Source organism: Excalfactoria chinensis, chromosome 5 (genome assembly GCF_039878825.1).
Source record: "Excalfactoria chinensis isolate bCotChi1 chromosome 5, bCotChi1.hap2, whole genome shotgun sequence".
In the NCBI taxonomy this organism is placed as follows: domain Eukaryota; kingdom Metazoa; phylum Chordata; class Aves; order Galliformes; family Phasianidae; genus Excalfactoria; species Excalfactoria chinensis.
In genome coordinates, this window is record NC_092829.1 from 23,728,122 (window position 1) to 23,750,341 (window position 22,220).

The following is a 22,220-nucleotide window of genomic DNA, read 5'->3' on the forward strand; positions in this document are numbered from 1 at the left end:
CTATTAATGGCATTTCTGAAGACATTTATTCTGTTACTTGAATTTCAGAAGTTAAGGATGATAAAGACCTCCTGATTTATGTCTCATCTTTTGCTAGTATAGATTTTTTTTTCCTCATCTACTTTTAAATGTCTGAAGTTATGGGGTTTTCAGCATTTCTTTGTGAGGTGGTTATTTGGTGTGTTTTTGTTGTTATTGTTTTTGTTTGTTTGTTGTTTTCTTTTGAAAGGCTAATAGATTTTAATGCTATTCACTCAAGCTTTTTACATCACCTGAAAATATTCATCCTGGTTTATGAACACTTCTCAGCCATCTCTTAACCAAACTGAAAATTTCTAATTGTTTAAGTATTTCCTTTTGTTCCTTAACAATTTGCTTTCTGCTTTCACTATAAAGGTATATTCAGAGAATATTTCCTGTTAAGAGGACAAACAGTTTGTTTCTTTCTACCCTTCTTCAAGAGGTTTTGCAGTGGTCAGTACTTTTGAGACAGGTTCTATTGCTGAGCAGATGCCCTTGCTGGGGAAACTGCAAGTAAGTTGACTCTGCACAGGAAGCAGTGCTGGTGTGCATGCTGTTCAAGTTACAGTTATTGTCTCTGACATAAACTTCCTGCTTTTGAAAGTGTCACATGTATCATAAGGCAGAATTTGGTAATAAAAGATGAATACTCCCCATCTTGAATAAACAGTATTTCTCATTTTGCCTTCACCCTCTACTGCCAAGGAATTTATAAATTACTGCCCTCTTCTCACTACATGTTTATCCCCTTCTGACTATCTAAAATTATTTTTAATGGCTACATTTGGATATCAGAAAGGAAAGTATACTAAACAGAACCTAAAATACTTGTGCTGTATTAGTGCTTTGGCTTTTCATATTTATGAGTTTACTTTCTTCCTAAAATGTTATTTATGTTTATTATTTGATTTATTTTAAGAATAGTACTAAGACTTATAGGTAGATTAGACATGTACATACTCATAAGAACAGACACTGCCAAAACACACTGCGTTAGTCTTGCAAAAAGTTTATATCCACTTCTGATATTGCTTATTTCTAAACTTACGTTGCTTATTTCTGAATTTCTCAAATTATTTCTGAATTTGTGAACAGGAACTGTCTGTGCAATTTATTCTGCTTAAGTATTTGGAAAGATAGGAAAAATTAGTGAAATACTAGTAAAAATAAATGATTGACCAAGAAATAGAGACTACTGAATTAAACTCACCTGCAGAATAAAATAGTTCATATTCATATCTGAAGCATATTTCCATTCCTAAACATATTTTAATCCTTTTTCATAGGATATTTTAAATAAAAGGACTAAAATCAGAGAGAATAAATTGCGAGAAGACCATCAAGAAAATAGGACACCAAAGCTGGAAAAACTAAATTACGTTTAATAAATTATCAAATCATACTGTCATAAAAGAAAGAAAACAACTTCTATTTGACCTTGAATGTACCATTTATTCAAAAAGAAATTAAAAAAAAAAGCTAGAGGGTAGTTGTTTCTTGTCATTATACTGTTGCTGATTCTGTGGTTAGTTATTAATTTTATTTTTTATGATTCACAATCTGCTCTTTGAAATATGCCATATGCTCAAAGCAATTCAAGGATGACAACTGTCAGAATTACTTCAATAAAAATTGCCTAAATGAGGAAGATTTACTGCAGCCTGATATCTCTGTCAAAAGCCCCTCCTTTCTTTTCCTCACCACCCCTAGTACCTGTAGACTGTAGCTTCTCTGACACAGAATGAAGCCTGAAGCGGTTTTAGGATCAAATCACTCATTTTGGGCTACTTCCTCTAAGTAATCATACTTATATAAAAAAAAAAAAAAATTAAAAAAAAAAAAAAAAGATAAAGGATAAAGCTTCTCAGCTGAGGCTACTACTATAAATATAGAAAACTCTGTGTGTGTATATAAACATACACACATATCTGAAACCTGTATTATCAATATGCAAGTTCAGAATCATTTCGTTGAAATCAAAAGGCAAGTGTGATGACTCAATGTGACAACAACTGCTTTATGTATAACTAGTAACAATTAAATTGGAAGAGTCCTGTATTCTGGCAGCAGCAAACCAAAATCAAGGCAAATTTCTTTCTTCCCAGAAGAGTTCTGAAAGGTGGATGAAAATTCAGCTGAAAGCTCCAATCAAAACACGTTTTGTGAAATGCTACCATTTTATTTTTTTTTCCTTCATTTTGTTTCATTCTATTTATTAATGTCGTTTCATTTATTTCTATTCATCTTGAAGACAAATCTTTGTCCTTCTATAGAATTACACCAAATAGAATGTGATAAAGGGAACTTTCTTGCAATTATGATGTCGGTGCAGCCTGTCAGCGCACAGGGGATGGAAATGAGGTTGGGGACAGGGAAAGGAATTCTAATAGACACCATGATACATACAATGAACGCAGCGATATCCTGTGAGAGAAAGACTTGTCAAGCTAATCAGATCTTCTATAGCTAGGTAAAGGCAGTAACGGTAACGCTAACCTTGTAAAGATGCTGCTGCTGCTCCTCTGACATCATCAGGTCATGGCTGTCCATCACAATGGATTCCATGTCAATCAGCCAATCCCAGAGCTCCTGGTATTCTGAATCAAAGTCCAAAAGGCTGTAGATAAGGAACAAAATGTATTATGCATAAATACAGTGTAGTTGTTAAAATCTTGTATTAGAATAATATATTCTTGAAAACTCATGATGTTCCTAGTTACATTTCTAAAGAGACATTCTGTATTTATACAGAGTTGAGGAAAATGAAAACTGAAATCCAATTTAAGCCAGTGCCATGACCTAAATTCAGTGGCTGATGCCAAATCCTGACAACTATTGGCATACTGCATTTGCTTCAAAGTTTTTGAAATATAAATCCTCCACAGATAATGTTGATTAATGGTTTTTAAAGCGCTCACTTTATATTGTGTAAACTTTGCAATTATCATTCCAATACAATTGATATAAAAATATTATTTTCACAGAAAAATGACTCAATTCATTCAGCCACCCCTCTGCTGTCTATCTGCCTATCTCTGTAAATATCCTACATTTATTTTCATGGATGAGTAGCTAGCATTTCAACTTAAGGCCTTAAGATAGGCTTGAGTGAATATGGTAAGCCAGTGAGAACTAAGGCCAGATACAGTATTAGACAGGTGTTCCCTACAGACATGTAAGAAACAAAGGTAAGGACAGGAAGTCAAAACAATGAATCCTTGAATAGCCAGCAATCATTAAAATTCAAAGGAGGATCACTACGGTTTTCAACAAAATAAATCATTAGAATAAGGAGCTTAAAAGGATTAATGTGATTCTCCATTGAAAGCTTAGTGAATAAGTAAAGCATAGTTTCTTCTCAAACACCATAGTACAAGACAGAAAGTACATGCTAAAAAACTGCATATTTGTCAAAAAGACACCCTTTGGAAAGAGATTTCCAAACATCCAGAACTGGAGTTAACAAAAGCCTTGTCAGTAATATAAAAAACAAACAAACAAACAAAAACAACAACAACAACAAAAAACACACAACGGGCTGATCAAACAATTGCACATGTTTCACTGAAGCTGATTTATCCTATTATTGAAAATTGTTTTAGCTTTCTGCATCCTTAGCAATACTATTAAAAAATAATAATAATAATAAAAAAATAGCAGTATTTCAACAGTGAAACAATAAACTAACATTATTTCTAATGTTATTAATACAATTGCAGTTTCAGTTAATAATAACTAGGATACCACGTGCCTGGTAATTTTGAAAGCTTGTAGAAAGAAAGAAAGGGAAAGAAAGAAAAAGAGAAAGTGGGAGAGAAGGAGAGACGAGAAACTATTTGCCTTCTCTGGTATTATCTTCAACAATCTGACGATAAAGGAAGCCTTGTATAATGCCCAAGTGTTGATTCCCACTTTTGAAGTAACTCCAGTTTAATCCACTGTACTTAGTGTACTTTTACTCAATAATTTATGAGGTGTATTTGCTTCAAACTACTCATAGTCCTCAGAAAGTAAGCAATGGTGCAATTACAAAGAAGAGCTAGCATACAAAAAAGCACTATTGTTGAAATATAATAGTTTCATTGGGAGTTCAGGGCTTTTCTTCTCTTTCAGGAGCCATTTCTCTCAAATATCATTCTGAAACTAAAATAAAACTAAACTCTATTTTCAATACCGTATTAGAAGTGATATTGAATCTTTATCTCCTCCTCTGAAAAGAGTATAACCATTTTTTACATTTAGTATCTAGTGCTCCTTTAGTCCCCTTCTGTCTTATCCAAGTATTATCCAGTGTCATAAAACTGACAGGCATTTATTAAAACATGTGTTTTATCATATAAGAGGCTCAATCTCATTCCATGTAAATTAGTCCTGATTCAGTTGGACTTGGTCCATTTGTATCAGTGAAATATGTGAATTAAGATATGAAACTGACTGAATCAAAGCCTAACATCCAACGTTCATGGTCTTGTGATGCCAGAGTGGGGTGGAATGGGCCTTTGGAAACAGCACCAGGAAGTGAACTGGGATTTCAATATAATGTGCAGAACACATGCTGGATCCAAACACCTGCTTTATATCTACTGAACCACATTTTGGTTACAATCCAAATTTGTCTATTTATTAGTATAAGAGAATGAACTGATCTTTTAAATACACACAAAAGCACTTTTTGTTGACCTTTACAGAACCCAAATAAGCACTGTCCTACTGTTACTTAGTTTGATTTTTAGCTAACATTCTAAACATCTTAACCCAAAATAAAGAGTGAAAGAAACAGGATTCCCAACAAGGGATTTCTTTTTTCCCCCCCATATTTTAGACCTTGTGCCTCTTTCCATTTATTTATTTTTTTCCCTCCTGATTGTAAAATAAACTTAACTGGGAACACTTTTAAGCAAACTGTCTACTGCTCTTATTTTCCTGAACCTGAAGATAGTGAAGCTATAATTAATAATAATAATGGACTGCAGTACTTATAATAGTTCTGAAATAATTCTTATGTTTTTCAAATAAAAGCTTTGTTTTGAAAACGAATGTCTTAAATGGAAAATATTGGCTACTCTTAAGTTGATAAAAAGATACTTAGAAAATTCTGCAAACATAGTATCAGTGACATATTAAGATTAAAATGTACCTGTCAGTATTTAGGTGGTATACTGAATGTTTCTTATGTGGGGAATAGTTTTCTTTTTGTAGGTTTAGCAGATCTTTTTCATATTGCTACAGGCAGAGTGAAGGAAAGCATAACCTCTAAAATACTGTGCCAGTGTTACAAACAAAAGCTACAGAAAAGTTATGTCTAGTAGATAACAACATGAAAGCTTTAATGTTGTCTTTAATGGGTTGTCTTTATATAGGTTTGCTGGTTAATAAGTTAAAATCATTAGCTACATAATAACTGAAATGACATTAAGAAGTGTATTTTATCTTGGTAAACAGGAAATCAGATATGCAGAGTTGCACATCTAATCCCTTGAACCCTAAACATATTTCTTAAAATGTGGACATCAATTTATTATTTTGAATGAAAATTCATGAGCACCTCCCTCATGAGAAAACTGACTTGTCTGTGGCATTAATAAATAAAAAGGAATGCAAAGCTATTTCTATTAGCCTTTTTTGCCACATCTAACACACACTGCAGTTTGTATTACTTCTCTGATGGCATCATTCACATAGTATTTAGAAGTACTATAAACATGCTGGTATGTCTGCCAAAATTATCAGCCAGACACAAAGTTCTTTCAGGTTTCTGGGTCATCATTTTTTGGAACTCCTTTACATACACTTTATTAGGTGGATATAAGAAAAATCAATATTCTGACCTTAACGTTGTCTCATATTCCATACACACAACCCTTCCCATTGTCATAACAGCTTTTACACTGCAGGAAATCTTGTTGTTTACATAGTAACAGGCATCATCCTGTTCTGCAGATACTAATTTCTACTACTACTGCAATATCAGCTTAGCTATTTACAGCACAAATTCACTTCTTCAAAATATAAACAATTCTCCATCTACACTAACTCTTGTTCTCCCTGGGGGCATACTCCTTTCACCTGGGCCCAGCGTCCACAACAGGCAATGGACAGATACCCTAATTTTCCCAGTTAGTTGGACAGCTTCTTGCCTGTAGAGATCTCAGATACCTGCTCACCCTACTACAGAACTTATATTTACAGTTTTTACGCAGTAAGGAAAAGCTGCATAAAATTTATTTTCAAAGCCATGTATTCATAGCTGGAAGGCATTATCACTGTGTTCAATACAATGCCTCAGACAAGATCAAATTGAAGCTTTCCATCTGAATTCAGCCCATCAGGTTTTCAATAATGGTTAAATGCATGGTGCGTCTATCTCCCTCACATCCTTTGGTCCTTCAATCTACTGCTGAGCCTATAAGGCCTAAGATGGTCACAAAGGCCCAGAAAGATGGCCATGGCACAAAAACAGAAAACACCACTAGATCATCATTGTCAGTAATACGCAGGAAATTATGAATACAGACAAAAGCAGCCAAGAGTTTCCCTATCTGCTTTACATGTATGATGTATAGAGTTACAGACTGGATTTTCTCATGAGGCTTAAAGCTTTCTTTATAGCCTTTATCCTCAAGAAAAGTAACTCTGTTACTGCTTACAGTCTCGTGTTCCACACAGAATTCCAACCTGAAGTCTCACTCACATTCAACTCCGGCTGCAAAATTAGAAGCTGTTTTTGAACACTTAACCCCCAATGCACATCTATATACATATACATATCAATTCTGAACAAATTATTTTTATAGCTGGCAATAGCTTCTCTAGCATGTTTGAGAAACTGACAGATTTCTGCATAAGTAATCAAGATCTCAGTAATCCTACATAATTAGCCCACATCAACTTTTCTAAAACAGTCATCTTTCTGTATAATAAGAGGGGATGTTTACAAGACTCATTTATCCTTACAGTTAGTAAATTAATAAAATGGTATTTCCAAGACCTGAACATTGAGTTAGTTAACAATTGTAAAAGGAAGTTACAAGTACAAAGAGCACCTTGGTCAGTGATATTCCTTTCACATGAAGTTGAAAGTAAAAGTTCTACTGAATTTTCTGGTTACTAGAAAACTTCTCACAGGGTGAGAATGTACACTAGTCAGTTCTTCTGAACTCCTTTTGCTACGTACTATTATGAACTGACAGGGATATCTGAAACACTGGCTGGATGGCTGTGGTCAGTGGAATTAAATCCAGTTAGCCGGTCACAAGTGGTGCCCTCCAGGGCTTGATACTTGGACCACTGCTATTCAACATCTTCATTGATGATCTTGATGGGAGGATTGAGTGCACCCTCAGTAAGTTTGCAGACAGCACCAAGTTGGGAGAGTAGAAAGGCACTGCAGAGGGACCTGGATAGACTGGATTGATGGGCCAGGATAAACTGCATGTATTTCAGTAGGGTCAAGTGTCGGGTCCTGCATTTTGGTCATAACAACCCCAGGCAACCCTACTGGCTTGGGGAAGAGTGGCTGGAAAGCTGCCTGATGGAAAGGGAACTTGGTGTGCTGATGGACAGTAGGCTGAATGTGAACCAGCAGCGTGCCCAGGTGGCCAAGAAGGCCAATGGCATCCTGGCTTGTATCAGGAATGATGTGGTGAGTAGGACCAGGGCAGTAATCCTACCCCTGTACTTGGAACTGGTGAGCACCCACTTCAATTACTGTATTCAGTCTGAGGCACCTCAATACAGAAAGGACACTGAAGTGCTGAAGTAGGTCCAGAGAGGGGCAGCAAAGCTTGTAAAGGACTTGGAGAATACACACTACAAGGAACAGCTAGAGGAACTGAGGCTGTTTAGACTGGGAAAAAGGAGGCTGAGTAGAGATCTTATTGCTCTCTTCAAATACCTGAAAGGTGATTGCAGAGAGAGTGGTGTTGGTCTCTTCTCACTGGTGACCAGACAAGGGGAAATAGCCTCAAGCTGTGCCAGGGGAGACTTCAGTTAGTTATCAAGGAAAAACAGAAAGTGTTGTTGAGAACTGGAATAGGCTCCCCAAGGAGGTGGTTGAGTAACCATCCCTGAACGCATTTAAAAACTGTCTGGATGTGGTGCTGAGGGACATGATTTAACAGAGGGTTGTTAGAGTTAGGATAGTATGGTTACATTGCAGTTGAGCATGATTTTTAAGGTCTTTTCCAAACTGAGCTATACTATGGATTCTATGTCCCTATGTACATTTAGTGTTGCCAGATACGATTTTGTTAAAAGAAACAAACAAAAAACTCCTACACCAGAGCTACAACAACTTCATTGTGAAAAAGCGAGGGGCAGCCATTCAAGACACCTTTTCTGTTATGAATCTGCCTAAGCTTCTTTGCTCAAATTTCCAAGAAAACAGTTAAATGTGAAAAAGAGTTAGAATTGCTGCTTCCTAGAAGTACAAGACTTGGAATTTTAACTTCACTTACATATACATTTGTATATATAACATATACATATTTTACATATATAAAGATATATGTATACTTTAATGTATACTTTAGCTCGAAATTCAACTTCCCTAGTCAATCATTACAGAGAATTGTCTTACATTTGTATTAACAAGTTATAAAGACATTCCCTTGTAACATGATAAGAAATTAAAAGAAATGAAGACATAAAAGGAGAAAAGTCTGAAGTGAAAGGCATTACATTTATTTTTAATTGAAATAATGGATTGCCCCTAGATAATGTTAGGTAGTTCTATGAACAAACCATGATTTGGGTACATTATGTAGAACAGATACATTTTTGCATTAATATATGACAAATCTTTTCACTGTTTCATGACCTAGGAAGAAAAGTTCAGGTTAACTAGAAGTAAGAAAGAGTATATCATGTAAAAAATACAGATCAGTGAGAATAAAACAACAAAAAGAATAGTTCCCTACCCATTACTTCCCACTGTGTGAACTTTTGACATATCAGCAAACTCTTCCTTTCGCTTGCTACTACTGTTGTACTGCTCACTGTACAGCTTTAAGGACATCTGTTCAACAGCATCTCTTTGTGCTTCCAGATAGCATAGCTGAACCTCAGCCTAGAAAAAGAAAACAAAGAGAAAAAAAAACAAAACATTTTTCTTTAATTCAAAAGGAATGCATTTAAAACATCTACTTTTGCATTGCAAAAATTTTAACAGAGGAGTATTCACACCATCATTTTTCTCTTAGCACGATAGCCAAAAAGGCTGAGCCAGCAAGTCAGATAAAAGTCCAGTGTATTCTAAAATGCTTAAACTGAAATATTTGGGTAACAGACGATATGGAAGATATACCATAACATGTGTATCCAATCAAATGTTGCATGAAAACATCTACATGTACATACATAAACAAATATTTATCATAGGCTTCAACATTTATCTGTTTAATGCTTTGCCTGTGCTTCATAATTAATGAAAACCATGTTAAGTATTTTTGTTTTGAGCAGCAAGTGTAAGCAAAACAAAAGAAATCAGCTATAGTCACATTCTGCTTTCCCCTTACTGACATCCACTGATTACTCAGAAATTGTGACTGCAAAGATGAAGGCAGTAAGTTAAAAGTTAGGGCAGACTCTGTGCCTGACCAGAAGAATGTTGAATAATATTTGGAATCATAACCTATTGAAAAGGCACTTTATTTAGTGCAGCTGTAGTGATCAGTTTGATTCTGGGGCTCAGAGAACCAGATGATAAGATGGAATGTGCTGTGTGCCACAATTGCCCCTAGGAAAGGGGAAACAAACAGAGGATAGAGCAAGTTCAAGAGCACTTTGGGACCAATCTGCTATTGTTTTCTTTTAATATGCCTCTCTGAAAGAAAAACACATTACAAATTCTGATGATGTTTCAAAATCTGCTACTTCTGCATAACTACACACTCATTTCTATTAGGAAAATGCCTGCTTAGCTATTTGGTACTATGGCAAGCAAACGTAACAAATGGAGGAGATTCTGTGCAAGGACTCTTGCATTTTCTACTGCAGCAGGCAGAGAAGTGAAGAGTTTGTTTGGTTGCTGACAGCACAGCAGAGTTACCAGGCTATGGAATGGCAGCTGTACACAGACAAAGGAGGGAAAGCACCGAAGAATGGAAATGTGCAAAATCCAGACTAAAGAAAAATGTTGGCAAGTGAAGTAGGCACTTAAAAGTGGCAGAGGAGAATGTCCAAAAGAGGGTTCAGATATCTTTTTGAACATGTCATAATATGTTCTGCACATTTGCTTATGCCTTTCTTTAGCATTGATGTAGCTTTTCCTAAGTAAAGATATACCTGATTTGAAAATTCCATTTCCTTTACAAATTTATCTTTCTTATGCTTAACAGCTTTATCTCCCAGTGAAAATACAAGATGGAAAGAGAAAATAAGCATCTGGAGATAAATGAATGAGTAACCACTATTTCATCACTGTTATGAGTCCATATTGTACTGAGAATTCTGAACTTTTAAAAAATCATACACTGTGAATTCTGAATAGAAGTTTCTCCCCAGCTCTTGTAGCTCAGAAATATGACCCCTTTATAAATCAATTATCTTTGTTTTAGAACCCACTTGATGTCTTCAACTATTGCAAATGCTTACAGCAAAAGTACTGCTGCAATGTACAGTTTCAGATTAAACTCTGATTTCAGCATAAGTTCATGCTTAAGCATTTCTTCGTACATTCTATTGTTAGCAACTGAAAATCCAAAAGCACCTTTGAAGAACTCAAGTAGCTATTGATCAGCTTAAGTCTCAAAAAACATTCTACATTCTACAGAAGCCGAACAAGCAAAAAATCACAATTTAGAAAATAGCGCATAGCACATGTAAGAAATCTGATGCAGCTTATTTTCATCTAAAAATCTTTCATAATAATGAAGGAACAGTTTTGAAATATTCTGGCACAATGCAGTAGCATCCTCATTAATTGCTATTACAGAATAGTTATTTGTTACCCTCTAGTTTACTTTGAGAGTCCATTTTCAGATTGCCCTACAAGCATTTGTGTGCGACTTAAGCAAAATCTGAAAACTCAAGTCTCTATCGCAATCACACTGCTATGGACGTAGACTTCTAGCACTCTAAGATACACATCATTCCAAATACACATAATAGAAATTAGAGGGGAGGCAATCATTCATTTGCTCTTAATATCCAAAAGCAGAAGTGGAAGTGAGAACTGAGAGACTGACCGTGGGGAAAAAATAAATAAATAAACAAGGAATGATGCACAGCTGTTTTGTACTTCATGGTTTCATGGTCTTATTCCAAGTGATTGTTTCTACAACAAAGATGTAACCACAAAGATGACAAACACAAACTCTCTAACAGTCACTGTCCTACCAAGAAGGAATTAATTTACAATATTCAGTTGTAAATTAAACTGAGATATTTCCAATAATCAAATGTCACAACGCTCTGATATTCCTGAGACTGGAGAATCCCATCTCTAAACATAACTACGAAAAAATAATAGTTTCTGTGGGAAAACTGAAATTTTTCTACAACTGTGTCAAATATTCATATTTAGTGGGTTAATAAATGTAAATATTTTCAAGACTATCTTCAAGGGACTCATCTTAAAAAATGCAGGAGCTCATAAATAAACTGAGGGAGCCTATTCCTTAGAATTCCTTAGGACTGGCTTTGCATGACAGCACAGAATGTCCTTTACCATATAGTTCACTACATAGCACAAAAGGGGTAATCAGAGACAATACCAATCAATGAAAATACATTGTATTTCTTGTTAGACCTACACGTTAGAATGACCTTATTCTAAAGTGGAGAAAGACAAGACATGGGATAATGGCTCATACCCTGTGAGGAAGGAGATTGAAAGGATACATATAGTGTGTCAAATGAGAAACTTAACATTTACACAAATAGGAACTGGAGAGAAGAATTCAGTGTTGTGTTGTTATGCGGTAAACCATTTTCATATTGAGATGTGCTAGAATAAATATCTCTGAAATGGCATTTTCAAACACTATTTCCTAGGGATCACAAGTCTTTTATTACTAACTGCACTGTTGTAAGCAAACTATTTTGTGTTATATAATTATACTATATGCAGTTGACTTTGCATTAGAAAGTTACCCTATCTTGCATTATCCCTTCTAAACAATGCTTTCATAAAGTTATATCATTTGCACACTAGACAGCAATTACTCTAGAATTACATACAAATACAGACTTAATTCCTCCGCCATTAGTTGAACTTAAGATAAATACTTTATTTTAAAGCACAGGTTCCATCTTTCACCAAAAGGTGAGGTGGTCAGATGACATTCTGTAGCACGTAGACTTAAAATATTTATATGTATATTTTACAGAAAAACCTCAGATGCAACTGTCTAAAAGAATGTACACATCCCAGTTGAACACACTTCATATTCTTATTATTAATATCCATAGACAGAATTAGAAGTAATCTCTTACTAGAAATAAGTTGATTACAGTAACAGTTACATGTTTGTATCTGCATTTAAGCTTCTCCCACCCCTACCCCTCCCCTTCCTGGTTTTCTGTCACATTATTCAGGCTATTCTGCCCACATTACAAATTTGTAGACAAGGTATAGTTACAGAACATGAAGCAGACTGTCTCTGATGCATCTACTGAATAAAATGATATCAAGTACAGAGCCCAAGATATCTCCCACAGAGATACAGCTGACAGAGAGTTCTTTGCCAGGCAAGAATCTGACCAAAGACAGTACAGACTTGACCATCCACCACTCCAACCGCGCAATGAGACAGCACATCCTCTATTGCTGAAAACACATCGGGTAGAAGCAGGACTTCCAAGTCACCTTGGTAGTTTAAACCACATTGTGTAACAAATATTTGTTGTTCAGGTTTTTATTTTTTCTTCCCCCCCCCCATCCCATTTCTTACTCTGCAAAATTTAAACAGTGACCTTGCTGCAGTTTACTTCTTCCTTTGTGTATTACCCTTTCTGCTTTTGGTTTTCCTACCTTTCACATCCTTCATTTGCACACTCTCTTCAGGACTGAAATCAGATTAAAAAATAATCCTATATTGTGAGATGTGTTTATGAAAGCTGAACATCTGATAGTCCAATTACAAAGGACACGTTGCATTTTGATCATGCAGGAAATTAATTCTGCTAATCAGGGCATGCCTGTTATCAGTTAAAGTCTTAGCAAAGTGTTTTTATCATCATAAATCTAAAAAATGCTTTTATATCTGTAATAACTTCATTGCTATATTTTTCAGTGTACTAAAACTGAAATTCCAACAATATGAAACCTCCACATGGAAAAGAAAACAACAAAATTACAAGGCAACAATGTTCTTACTTATCAAAGTACTTAAACTCCATGTGGAATTTAAACACCAGCAGTAACATTACTGTGAATTTTATGCCTGTCCACAGGAAGTGTAAGATGAAATTTTAGAATAGGGCTGTGTTACAGCAAGACAGGACTGCTTTCTCAGGCAGCTCCCAATGCCATCGGAAATAACTTCAAGGAGGAAAAATAAAATAAAATAAAAACTAGGCAGCAATACATTTTTTGCAGGGTTTCCGATGCCTTTCAGAAGTAGAGTTTTGTTTTTGCTGTTTTGTTATGGAGGGTAAGAACATGACCTGTGACTCCAAGACTGTGGAGTGCAAACTCAAAACAGTAACATGGCCTCAGCAGCATTGTTTGACCAAATTCACGGAGGTGTCCAGATCACACTGCTAATTTCAAATTTGGTCCTCTGGTGTCTAATTCCTGACTGCCCCCTGCCTTTGGTTCTGTTCAATGTAAAATTAAATACACTACAGGAGCATGGCATGTCTTGCGTATCAAACTGATCTCAGTTGTTGATCCAGAGCAGTTTCTTTTATGATAAATACCAAAAAGCATTAAAGGAAAGTATGAAAGGAATAATCTCTCCTGAGACTTCCAGGGCTGCGAATAGTTTCTGACAATAGCATCCCAAAATTGTAAATACAAAAAGTCCTAGTAAGAATGAAAACTGAACAGTGGATATCATCTTTTAGTACTTGTTTGTTTGTTTTGCAGGTCTGCATCTTGAGGATACAAGAGGGGCTTGCAGTGGTCAGGCACCAGTTGGAGAATACGTTTGCTCTAACAAGGAAGCTCATACAGAGAGGGTTGAGATGACAGAATAATTCTTGCTAAGAAACAGCAAGATACCAATTAATAAGGACTCAAATCCATCTGAAGATATCAATACAATGGTCAGAGTACATTTCATCAAAACTGCCATATGCTTTCCAGCCTTCTTCAGTGACACCACCCAGATTGCCACCAGAATCAGAACACTTTCCCAGGTCAGCCTCAAGACAGAACCCCAGGTAGATAGGAGGTGCAAAGACTAATCAGATGCTGAAATTATTTCCTCATTGTGCTAAAATTGTACATTTAATCTTACTTAATTAAAACCTCCATTACTTGTACAGTCCTACCAGTCTCTCTGTTAACACTTTTTGAGCAATTAAGAGGCCAAAAATGAAATAATGAAGAATTTGCACTGATATTTCTAATGTTCCCCTCACAGGTTGAGTACCAAAACACATGTAAAGGCTATGCATATAACTAGGTCAGTAGGCCTGGGCACTCAAAAGGGCAACTCTTAAGGTTGAAGGCACAAAAGTTCAAAATTCCAGACAGTAGACACATGCAAGATAAACTCCAGAGTACTCAAGCATCTTCCTCCACCCCCAGCCTCGCAGTGATGGGCTCATGGGTCATTTCTAAAAATACTGAGAAAAGGTTCTTGTGAAACCAAAACCACCTATGGATAAAAAGGTAGGAAGGCACAACTGAGCTCACGTCAGAAACCTTATGGCCTTTTTCTTTGCAATTTTTCCACAGAGATCTACTTTGTGCACATTTTGGAGGAATCTTTTCTCTCTGTTGGGAGCTTTACTGACTACAATGAAGAGAATCCCAATTAACAATTTGTAGGAAGTGGCTTCCAAGATATTTGAAATTACAGTATAAGTTCACCACTTATTATGAAAAAAATAAGGTAATTATTCTTTTAAACTTACAGTTCATAAATGTTACTTTGACAACAAACATTGGCTTGTAATTACAAAGGTAGCTCCAAAAGTAACACCTCCTGTTTCATTGTTTCATTACATCAGAGGTGGGTAATGTTGGCAGTAGAAGTTGAACCTTCTGGCCAGTATTTTGATATATTTTGTTACTGTACAACAGATGACAGCAGAGGGGTAGTCTGACAAAATGGCATCTGACCTGGAAATGTATATGAACATGATGTGTGTAACTGAATATCTCCATGAGGAAAATAAATTAAAAAAAAAAAAAAAAAAAAAAAAAAAAAAAAGGCAACCAGTGGCACTCATCAACACTTGCTGAGCATTTATGGAGACCAAACTGTTGGTGTGAGCACACAAAGGTGGCGGCTGGTGAGTTTCAGCAGTGACAGCAGGTCATCTCTGCTGGTGCAGACTTCTATGAGCATGGCATGAGGGGTTTTGTTCATTGCTGGCAAAAATGCATAACTAACAGTGGTGACTACACAAAATAAATAAATAGCATTTTGTATCTGAGAATTTGCTCTATCAAATAGTACTATTGTGTTCTTTGTATCTATAATAGTTTCCATGGAAATAAATAGGATGCTTCAAAAGTAAGGCCAACTACGTACATTCACCATACTGTTATATTTTTCCTGTTTCATGTTTTGACATTTGATAATGAACTGAGATTTTTGCACATTTCTGTTTCTCATCATGCTGAAAGAAACCTACGTAAAATGCAGTAATGAGTAGCAAAATTATGCCGTATTAGAGAAAAGATGTTATACTGCATCATTTGTGAGCATATTACATGGTAATGAAATTATTTTAAGTAGTGCCTTAACATTCTGAAATTTTTTCAAGTAGTTGCATTTTAAACTTTTACATGCTTGACAAATGTTTGGAATGATTAATTCAGTGAATATGAAACATTTTTTAACAACTTGTCCCACTATTTCCTGTACACAGCAACACAAAATTGAAGAAATTTCAAGCTAGATTCTTCCTTTCTCCTTTTGACTCAAGATTTTGAATCAAACAATTTCAAGTCCAAACACATACATGGATTGTACCTTGAAGACTGTCACCAAGTGTTCATCTGACTTGCTATGAAACTGAAGGGAATTATCTCCATGTCTAGGATATACTCCTATTCAGTGTTTTACTATCCCTAGAGAGGGAATGTTTTATAACTATAACTATATATATATATATATATATATATATATATATATATATATATATTGCATTTTCTCCTTTTACTAGGATGAATAATATTTTTCTGACTTTTTAATGCATTCAGCCACTAACAATGAAAAATTGAGAAAACAAAAACAGGACTTTTTTCTCCCTTCCCAGATTAGGAAAGACCACCAGACTATGAAAATGAATAAAATCTACATACTTAATATACTTAACAAAAACCATGAAATACAGATGTATTACTTCACTGGTTTTTTATTTATTTTTGGACAAGAATTCAAAACTGCAAAATAATTTGAGAAAGTTAAAAAAAAAAAACTACTAGTAAAGACTGGACATCACTGTAGATTACTGTAGCAACAGTAGATTATATCTACTGTTATAATATTATATAATATTATATATATTATATATATATATTAATATTATATATATATATATATAATGTATCGATTCATGCAGTTAACTTTTCACATAAAAAAAGCAAACACAGACTGCTGCTCCTTTGAGCTTATTTATGATCCTTAGATTAGAAGCCTCTGGAAGCACCTGACACGTACTGAAGTAGAAGGAACTGTAAAAAGATAACTGTTTTAAACGTAAAATATTTGTATTGCTGAGAGGTCAGCTTTGCCACTACCGACTACATTGCAATTTGCATATTATTAAAGCATTACCCATAACATTTGTAAAATTTAATTTTAAAGCTATGTTGTTAAAGATGTTTGCTGAATTGTAAGCACCTGGGACGTTTGGGAAATATATTAATACTTCGATAGTTACAGGATTTTAGCCTCATTTTGCTTTCTCTTCAACACTCTCCACCATCCAAACATTCACATACTATTCTCTTCTTCTGCTTTACAACAATGAATCTTATTTTAGTGCAAGCTGAGTCACTTTTAAAGAATACTGCAACAGTATATTAATGACAATAAAAGTACTGAAAATAAAAGAGCAAGTTATGTTTGTTAAAAATGACACTAACATTTATTTACTTTTGCTGGGGTCTGAGATTCAGTAAGAATCTTGTAGATTAGAGGTGATGTTTATCATTTTCTATTTCACTCTAATACAGACCTTCTCATTAAATCAGTGAGCTCAGTAATCACAGTCATCAAGTTGGTGCTTTAGTGCTGCATTCACATTCTTTTCCTCTGGAATTCCTCCCTCCTTTCCCCACTCCCTCCACCAAGATCTTTATTTACTCCCTGGCAGAAACTGCGAAATTAAAGATGCGTAATGTGAAGATACCATCTCTGCTTCCTTTGCCCTGCCAGACTAGCACTTCACTCTAAAATACACTTACTCTGGGAAGTACTGATATTAACTCAGTTGCTGTAGTGAATGAACCACAGTTTGCCTTTGAAGTTTATTGAAAAGTTGTCTAGATGATAACAGAAAGGATGGAGTAAAGCAGGAACAACAAGAATTGCTTTACATACTAATAACAACAATTTAGTTATCAAAACAGTACAGAACAAGCATGCCTTTATACAATCTCTAAAAAATTTAGCTTCCTAGGGTTCTAATAGGCTTTTCCTGTGGTTCAGGAATGCATGGTAGCACTCAGCCCAGTGCCTGTATCCTTATTTCAAAGAGAATCATTCAAACCAACATCCACCCTGTCAAGAATCTCGACTTTGAGCTGCTAATGCAGAATAAAAATCAATATAAATTTTGATCATTTGATGAATATTTACTTCTCTCCTTGGAGCATGGGGATTTAGAATTGAAAACTGCTGAATCAAGTCATTTTATTTTATTTTTGTGTTTGTGCCAATGCCAATTTACTACCCTCCTGAAAGTTCCTGAACAAGATGTCTCATGTGGCATACATGTTGGTTTTTTCTGTCAATCATAACTGTGCCAGTAGGGAACCATAAACATTTTCCTTTCATACTGTTAGTTCCCCAAAAAGAAGTATTTTGATCTTCTTGCTGGAAAAGGTAAACTTGCCTTATTCAGACATACTGTAGAATGCTTATGCCTGTCTTTCTACGACGGCTGCTGCACCTAATTTGATACTAGGTATTAGACATTTTGTTTTCAGCATCAGTTGCTTCCTACAAAGACACAGTTCATGTAAAGGAATCACTGCAAACAAAGCTTACTAACACAAAACAGAGATCTATACTGACATTATTAGTTTTTCTATATATTTTCTGAAAAACAGCATGGAAATTCTGAGTAGTATAATTTGCACCAAACATTTGTGTAAATGAAGATAGCAGGAGATAAATAGATGCCACAAGTTAGCAATTAAGATGCAACTCTGGTTTGCATTTAATCTTAAAAAGAAACGTACCTTAAATCTTAATAAAATGAGCTTCTAAAAAAAATTTAAAAAATACAAACAAACAAAAAAACCCACAAAAACTGTATATTTAAATCTCCTATCTTTTTCATAGTGAGTTTTGGGGAAGAAGAATGGGAGTGGTGGCAGGAAAAAAAAAAAAAAAAAAAAAAAGTGATAAATGATGCTTTTTAAAAATCTGGAAAGGGAAATAAATATATAAATAAATAAATAAGGAAAAACCAAGATTAGTTTAAGAACTGTAAACGCAAGCAATTTTCATCTTGCAAACTTTTTTTTACGTTACTCAGTGGCAGCCGGGTTTTATCTTAAGGAGCAATTTTGCTGGTCTCTTATAAATTAAATAAAAGTGGCAGCAGCTGTCTTTTGGAAGGCTGATATAGGCTTGTATAGTCATATGATATTATGTAAACAGATGTTTTAAATAAAATAAAATATTTAGATTGCTAGATACCTTGCTAGATACAAAGACAATTATAGGATGTCTTTGTTAAATTAAATTTCTCATTCTTCTGAGAAGAAAAAAAAAAAAAAAGGAGAACTGTCCTGGAAACTGTACCAACAGGAAATGATCCTATATCTAAAACAGCTGGAGACTGTAACTAATATAAATTTACTTGAATATAAAAATGCAGTATGCCTCTGGAGACAGGCAGCAACATGCAGTAAAAACAGATGTAATAAAATTATTTTTTAAAACTTCGGTTTATATATGCATACAAAATATTAAGATATGTTGCACTGAAGTAGAGGGACTATTCAGGGCTAAGAGAAAGTAAGAAAACAGTCAAACCCCTACATATAAGTGATATCTCTTTTCTAATAATAAAAATGTGGGATTTTTGATTGTTAGATGCTGCCTTTTACAAAAGCATATTAGACATATTACTTTGACAAGGATTCTAATAGGAGAACACTGTTACATTACCAAGACAATTTATTGGTCACCTTTTACCTCAGCACCATAGGGTAAATTTTTATTTACATCTACTGTTCCTGTGTCAAACTTCTAAAACTTCAAAAGCTATGCTAATAACAAATACTCAGTTTTTTTAGATATTATATCTAAGAAAGTTTTCCATAAAAGAAAAACAGAATTTTGGCAAAGCAGACTGTACAACTGAATCTTATGGTGCAAGAGACTTATGAACCCTTTTAAAAGTGATCACACATCTTAGCCTAGATCTATGTAATGCACCCCAGCCAACTTGTTCCTGTTGAAAACACTGCAGAATAACAGACTGCATCCAATTCTATGCAGTTAGAATCGTTTTACTCTCCTCAAGACCTCCATTACAAACTCACCATGACTCTGGGCCCAAACCTGCTCTGCTTATTCAGACACAGCATGAATGTCCTGACTTACTTATAAAGCGGACATTAAGGGAGTATCTAAAATAAAACATATGAATAAGCACTTCATACATGTACCTTTCACATCACTGCTGATACTAATCTATTCTAATTTGCATAACCTCCTTTTTCACAATAAAATGGTACTACAGAATCACATTGTTTGGGGTGCTTTTTTTCTTTATGAAGTAGCACTTCATAATATTAACTTTTTTTTTTTTTTCCTTTCATATATAATAAGAATACCCCACTTAAAAAAAAAAATAGTGAAACTACTATATTACTGTTTACAACAAGCAATGTAAATGGTGTTAAAGATTCCTCTCTGAAAGATTCAAGTTGGATTGCTTTCATTTTTTTCCCCAATATCCTTAATTGGCTAAGTGCCTTTGGGCCAACTAATACCCAGAGAGACCTAAACTCAGTAAATCTTGTAAATACAATGATTTCAACAGATTTTCTTCAAAGACTTGATCATTACATAAGATACTGCTGGTTTGGCACTGTACTATTTCTCACTTAGAACATACATGAAATTATGAACTTAGAAAATCTATTCTTACAGAATTCTTTGCTAAAAACAGCCCAATAAGCAGAAGAAATTTGGATATATTTACTTTCATTTAGATAGAAATTTTTGTGCATACAAACAAATGCTTAATTTCAAAAGGAAAAGGAGTCAGGTTGGAAGCAGCCTGAGAATTACAAAATCACACCTTTCAAGATACAAAGATGCAAATATGACATGTGTGTATAATAAATGACTGTATAATTGCATAGTGTCAGGTTTTCCCTTCAGATAATATTAGGAAGTCTAACAAAGATGACAATAACACACCACAGTATAAAGTAGAATCCTAGGCATTCAAATCCCGATCAACACTGATCTGTATCCAGCAGTAAAACGTGCGATTTCTAAACCACGTAATGACTTTACAACATGAGGACGTTAAAGTCTCCTTAGAAGTTAAAGAAACAACAAAAATCTCAACATTTTGATTAATCCAGAACTACGAGAGACAATATTCTGAACAGTCAAAAGCTATTAAAATATTTTAAAACAAAGTTCTCAATACAATTTGGTAAAAGAGTTTAATTCAAATTACACAAATTCTATTAAAGCAGATTAACACTAGGAAGCTTTTCTGCTTTTTTAGAGCATTGACTGAAGTGAAAGTGTTAAGGCTGTGTACTACAGCAAAATTTTAAAGCTTTTAATAGACACAGTGAAAGCCTTATACAGGTAGTCACACAGTGTAGTGGGATGGTCTAATGCCTAAGAACAGTTTTCAGCAGGAAAATACATAGATGCAGGTGAGAAATCCTGATAATATAGCTCAGGCTAACAGCTAACTTTCTGTTCCAGTTTCCCTTTGTCAAGCATGACTGAAAAATCAATTTTATTGCAGCCATTTCTCATAGAGGCCACACAGAAACTCCTCTTGGAGATACTGCTGCATTACACATATGAAAAAGTTTGGATCCTACAACTGAACCTCACATTCCCTCTTCAACAGTGTGTACAAAGCTGTAAAACCTACCATGCTTTTGAACTTAGTTTCATTATAACTGAACAATCAATATCCTACTAGAGCAGGCTTAGATCAGAAGTTCAGTATGGAGCCATCAGCAATAATTATCACAGAAAGTCATATGGTTGCAGGACATTATGGTCTTGTTTATGGAGCTTAGGTAGGATTTCCAATCAGCATGATTGCATCTATTTCTAGTGCTTTGTTAATCGCTTCCTGAAGCTGCTCATTAAAAGCTCCTATGTCAACACATAACGCTGTGGTGACTGAAACAGAGATTGGGAATACAATCACATCTCTTGGATTGGCTGAGAAGTAACATCATTCCCTTTATCACAAATGCTGCTTTCCCATTAGACAAAACGCCTTACCATGTCATGGAACAGTGGTCATTTATTTTAGAGGAACAAGCTGAATCTTCACTATTAAACACAGGATGATGTTTACTCAAATTCAATGTTTCTCTCCTTCAGCAACAGCATTGTAGCGAGATCCAAGTACAGAAATTTAGTATCTCTCTTACAACAACCACTGAAATGATGTCAGTTCCTGACAATAATCCCTTACCAGTACCATGGTATTTACCTACCTACCAACTGTGAAAGCACTCATAGCTAGAGTCAATAATTGAACCAAGCAATTCCACTATGCTCGTGTGATTGGTGATATTATCCCTTTAAGTGTGTTATTTAAGTTTGCAATGCAGTTAATTGAAACCCTACTAGATGCAAATCAAAAGTTTCAGCCTTAATTGAGATATTTTGAAAATTGAA

At 34.9% G+C, this 22,220-nt stretch overlaps 1 protein-coding gene across 2 annotated transcripts in view; it reads right to left on the reverse strand.

Moving 5' to 3' along the window:
* AKAP6 (A-kinase anchoring protein 6) overlaps positions 1-22,220 on the reverse strand; it is a 250,248-nt gene that overhangs the window by 76,421 nt on the left and 151,607 nt on the right. For both annotated transcript variants that reach the window (XM_072337277.1, XM_072337276.1), the window contains exons 8-9: positions 8,940-9,088; positions 2,518-2,638 (exon numbers count right to left, since the gene is read on the reverse strand). In XM_072337277.1, coding sequence (XP_072193378.1) covers positions 2,518-2,638; positions 8,940-9,088 — 270 coding nt within the window. The remainder of the gene's footprint in view (positions 1-2,517; positions 2,639-8,939; positions 9,089-22,220) is intronic.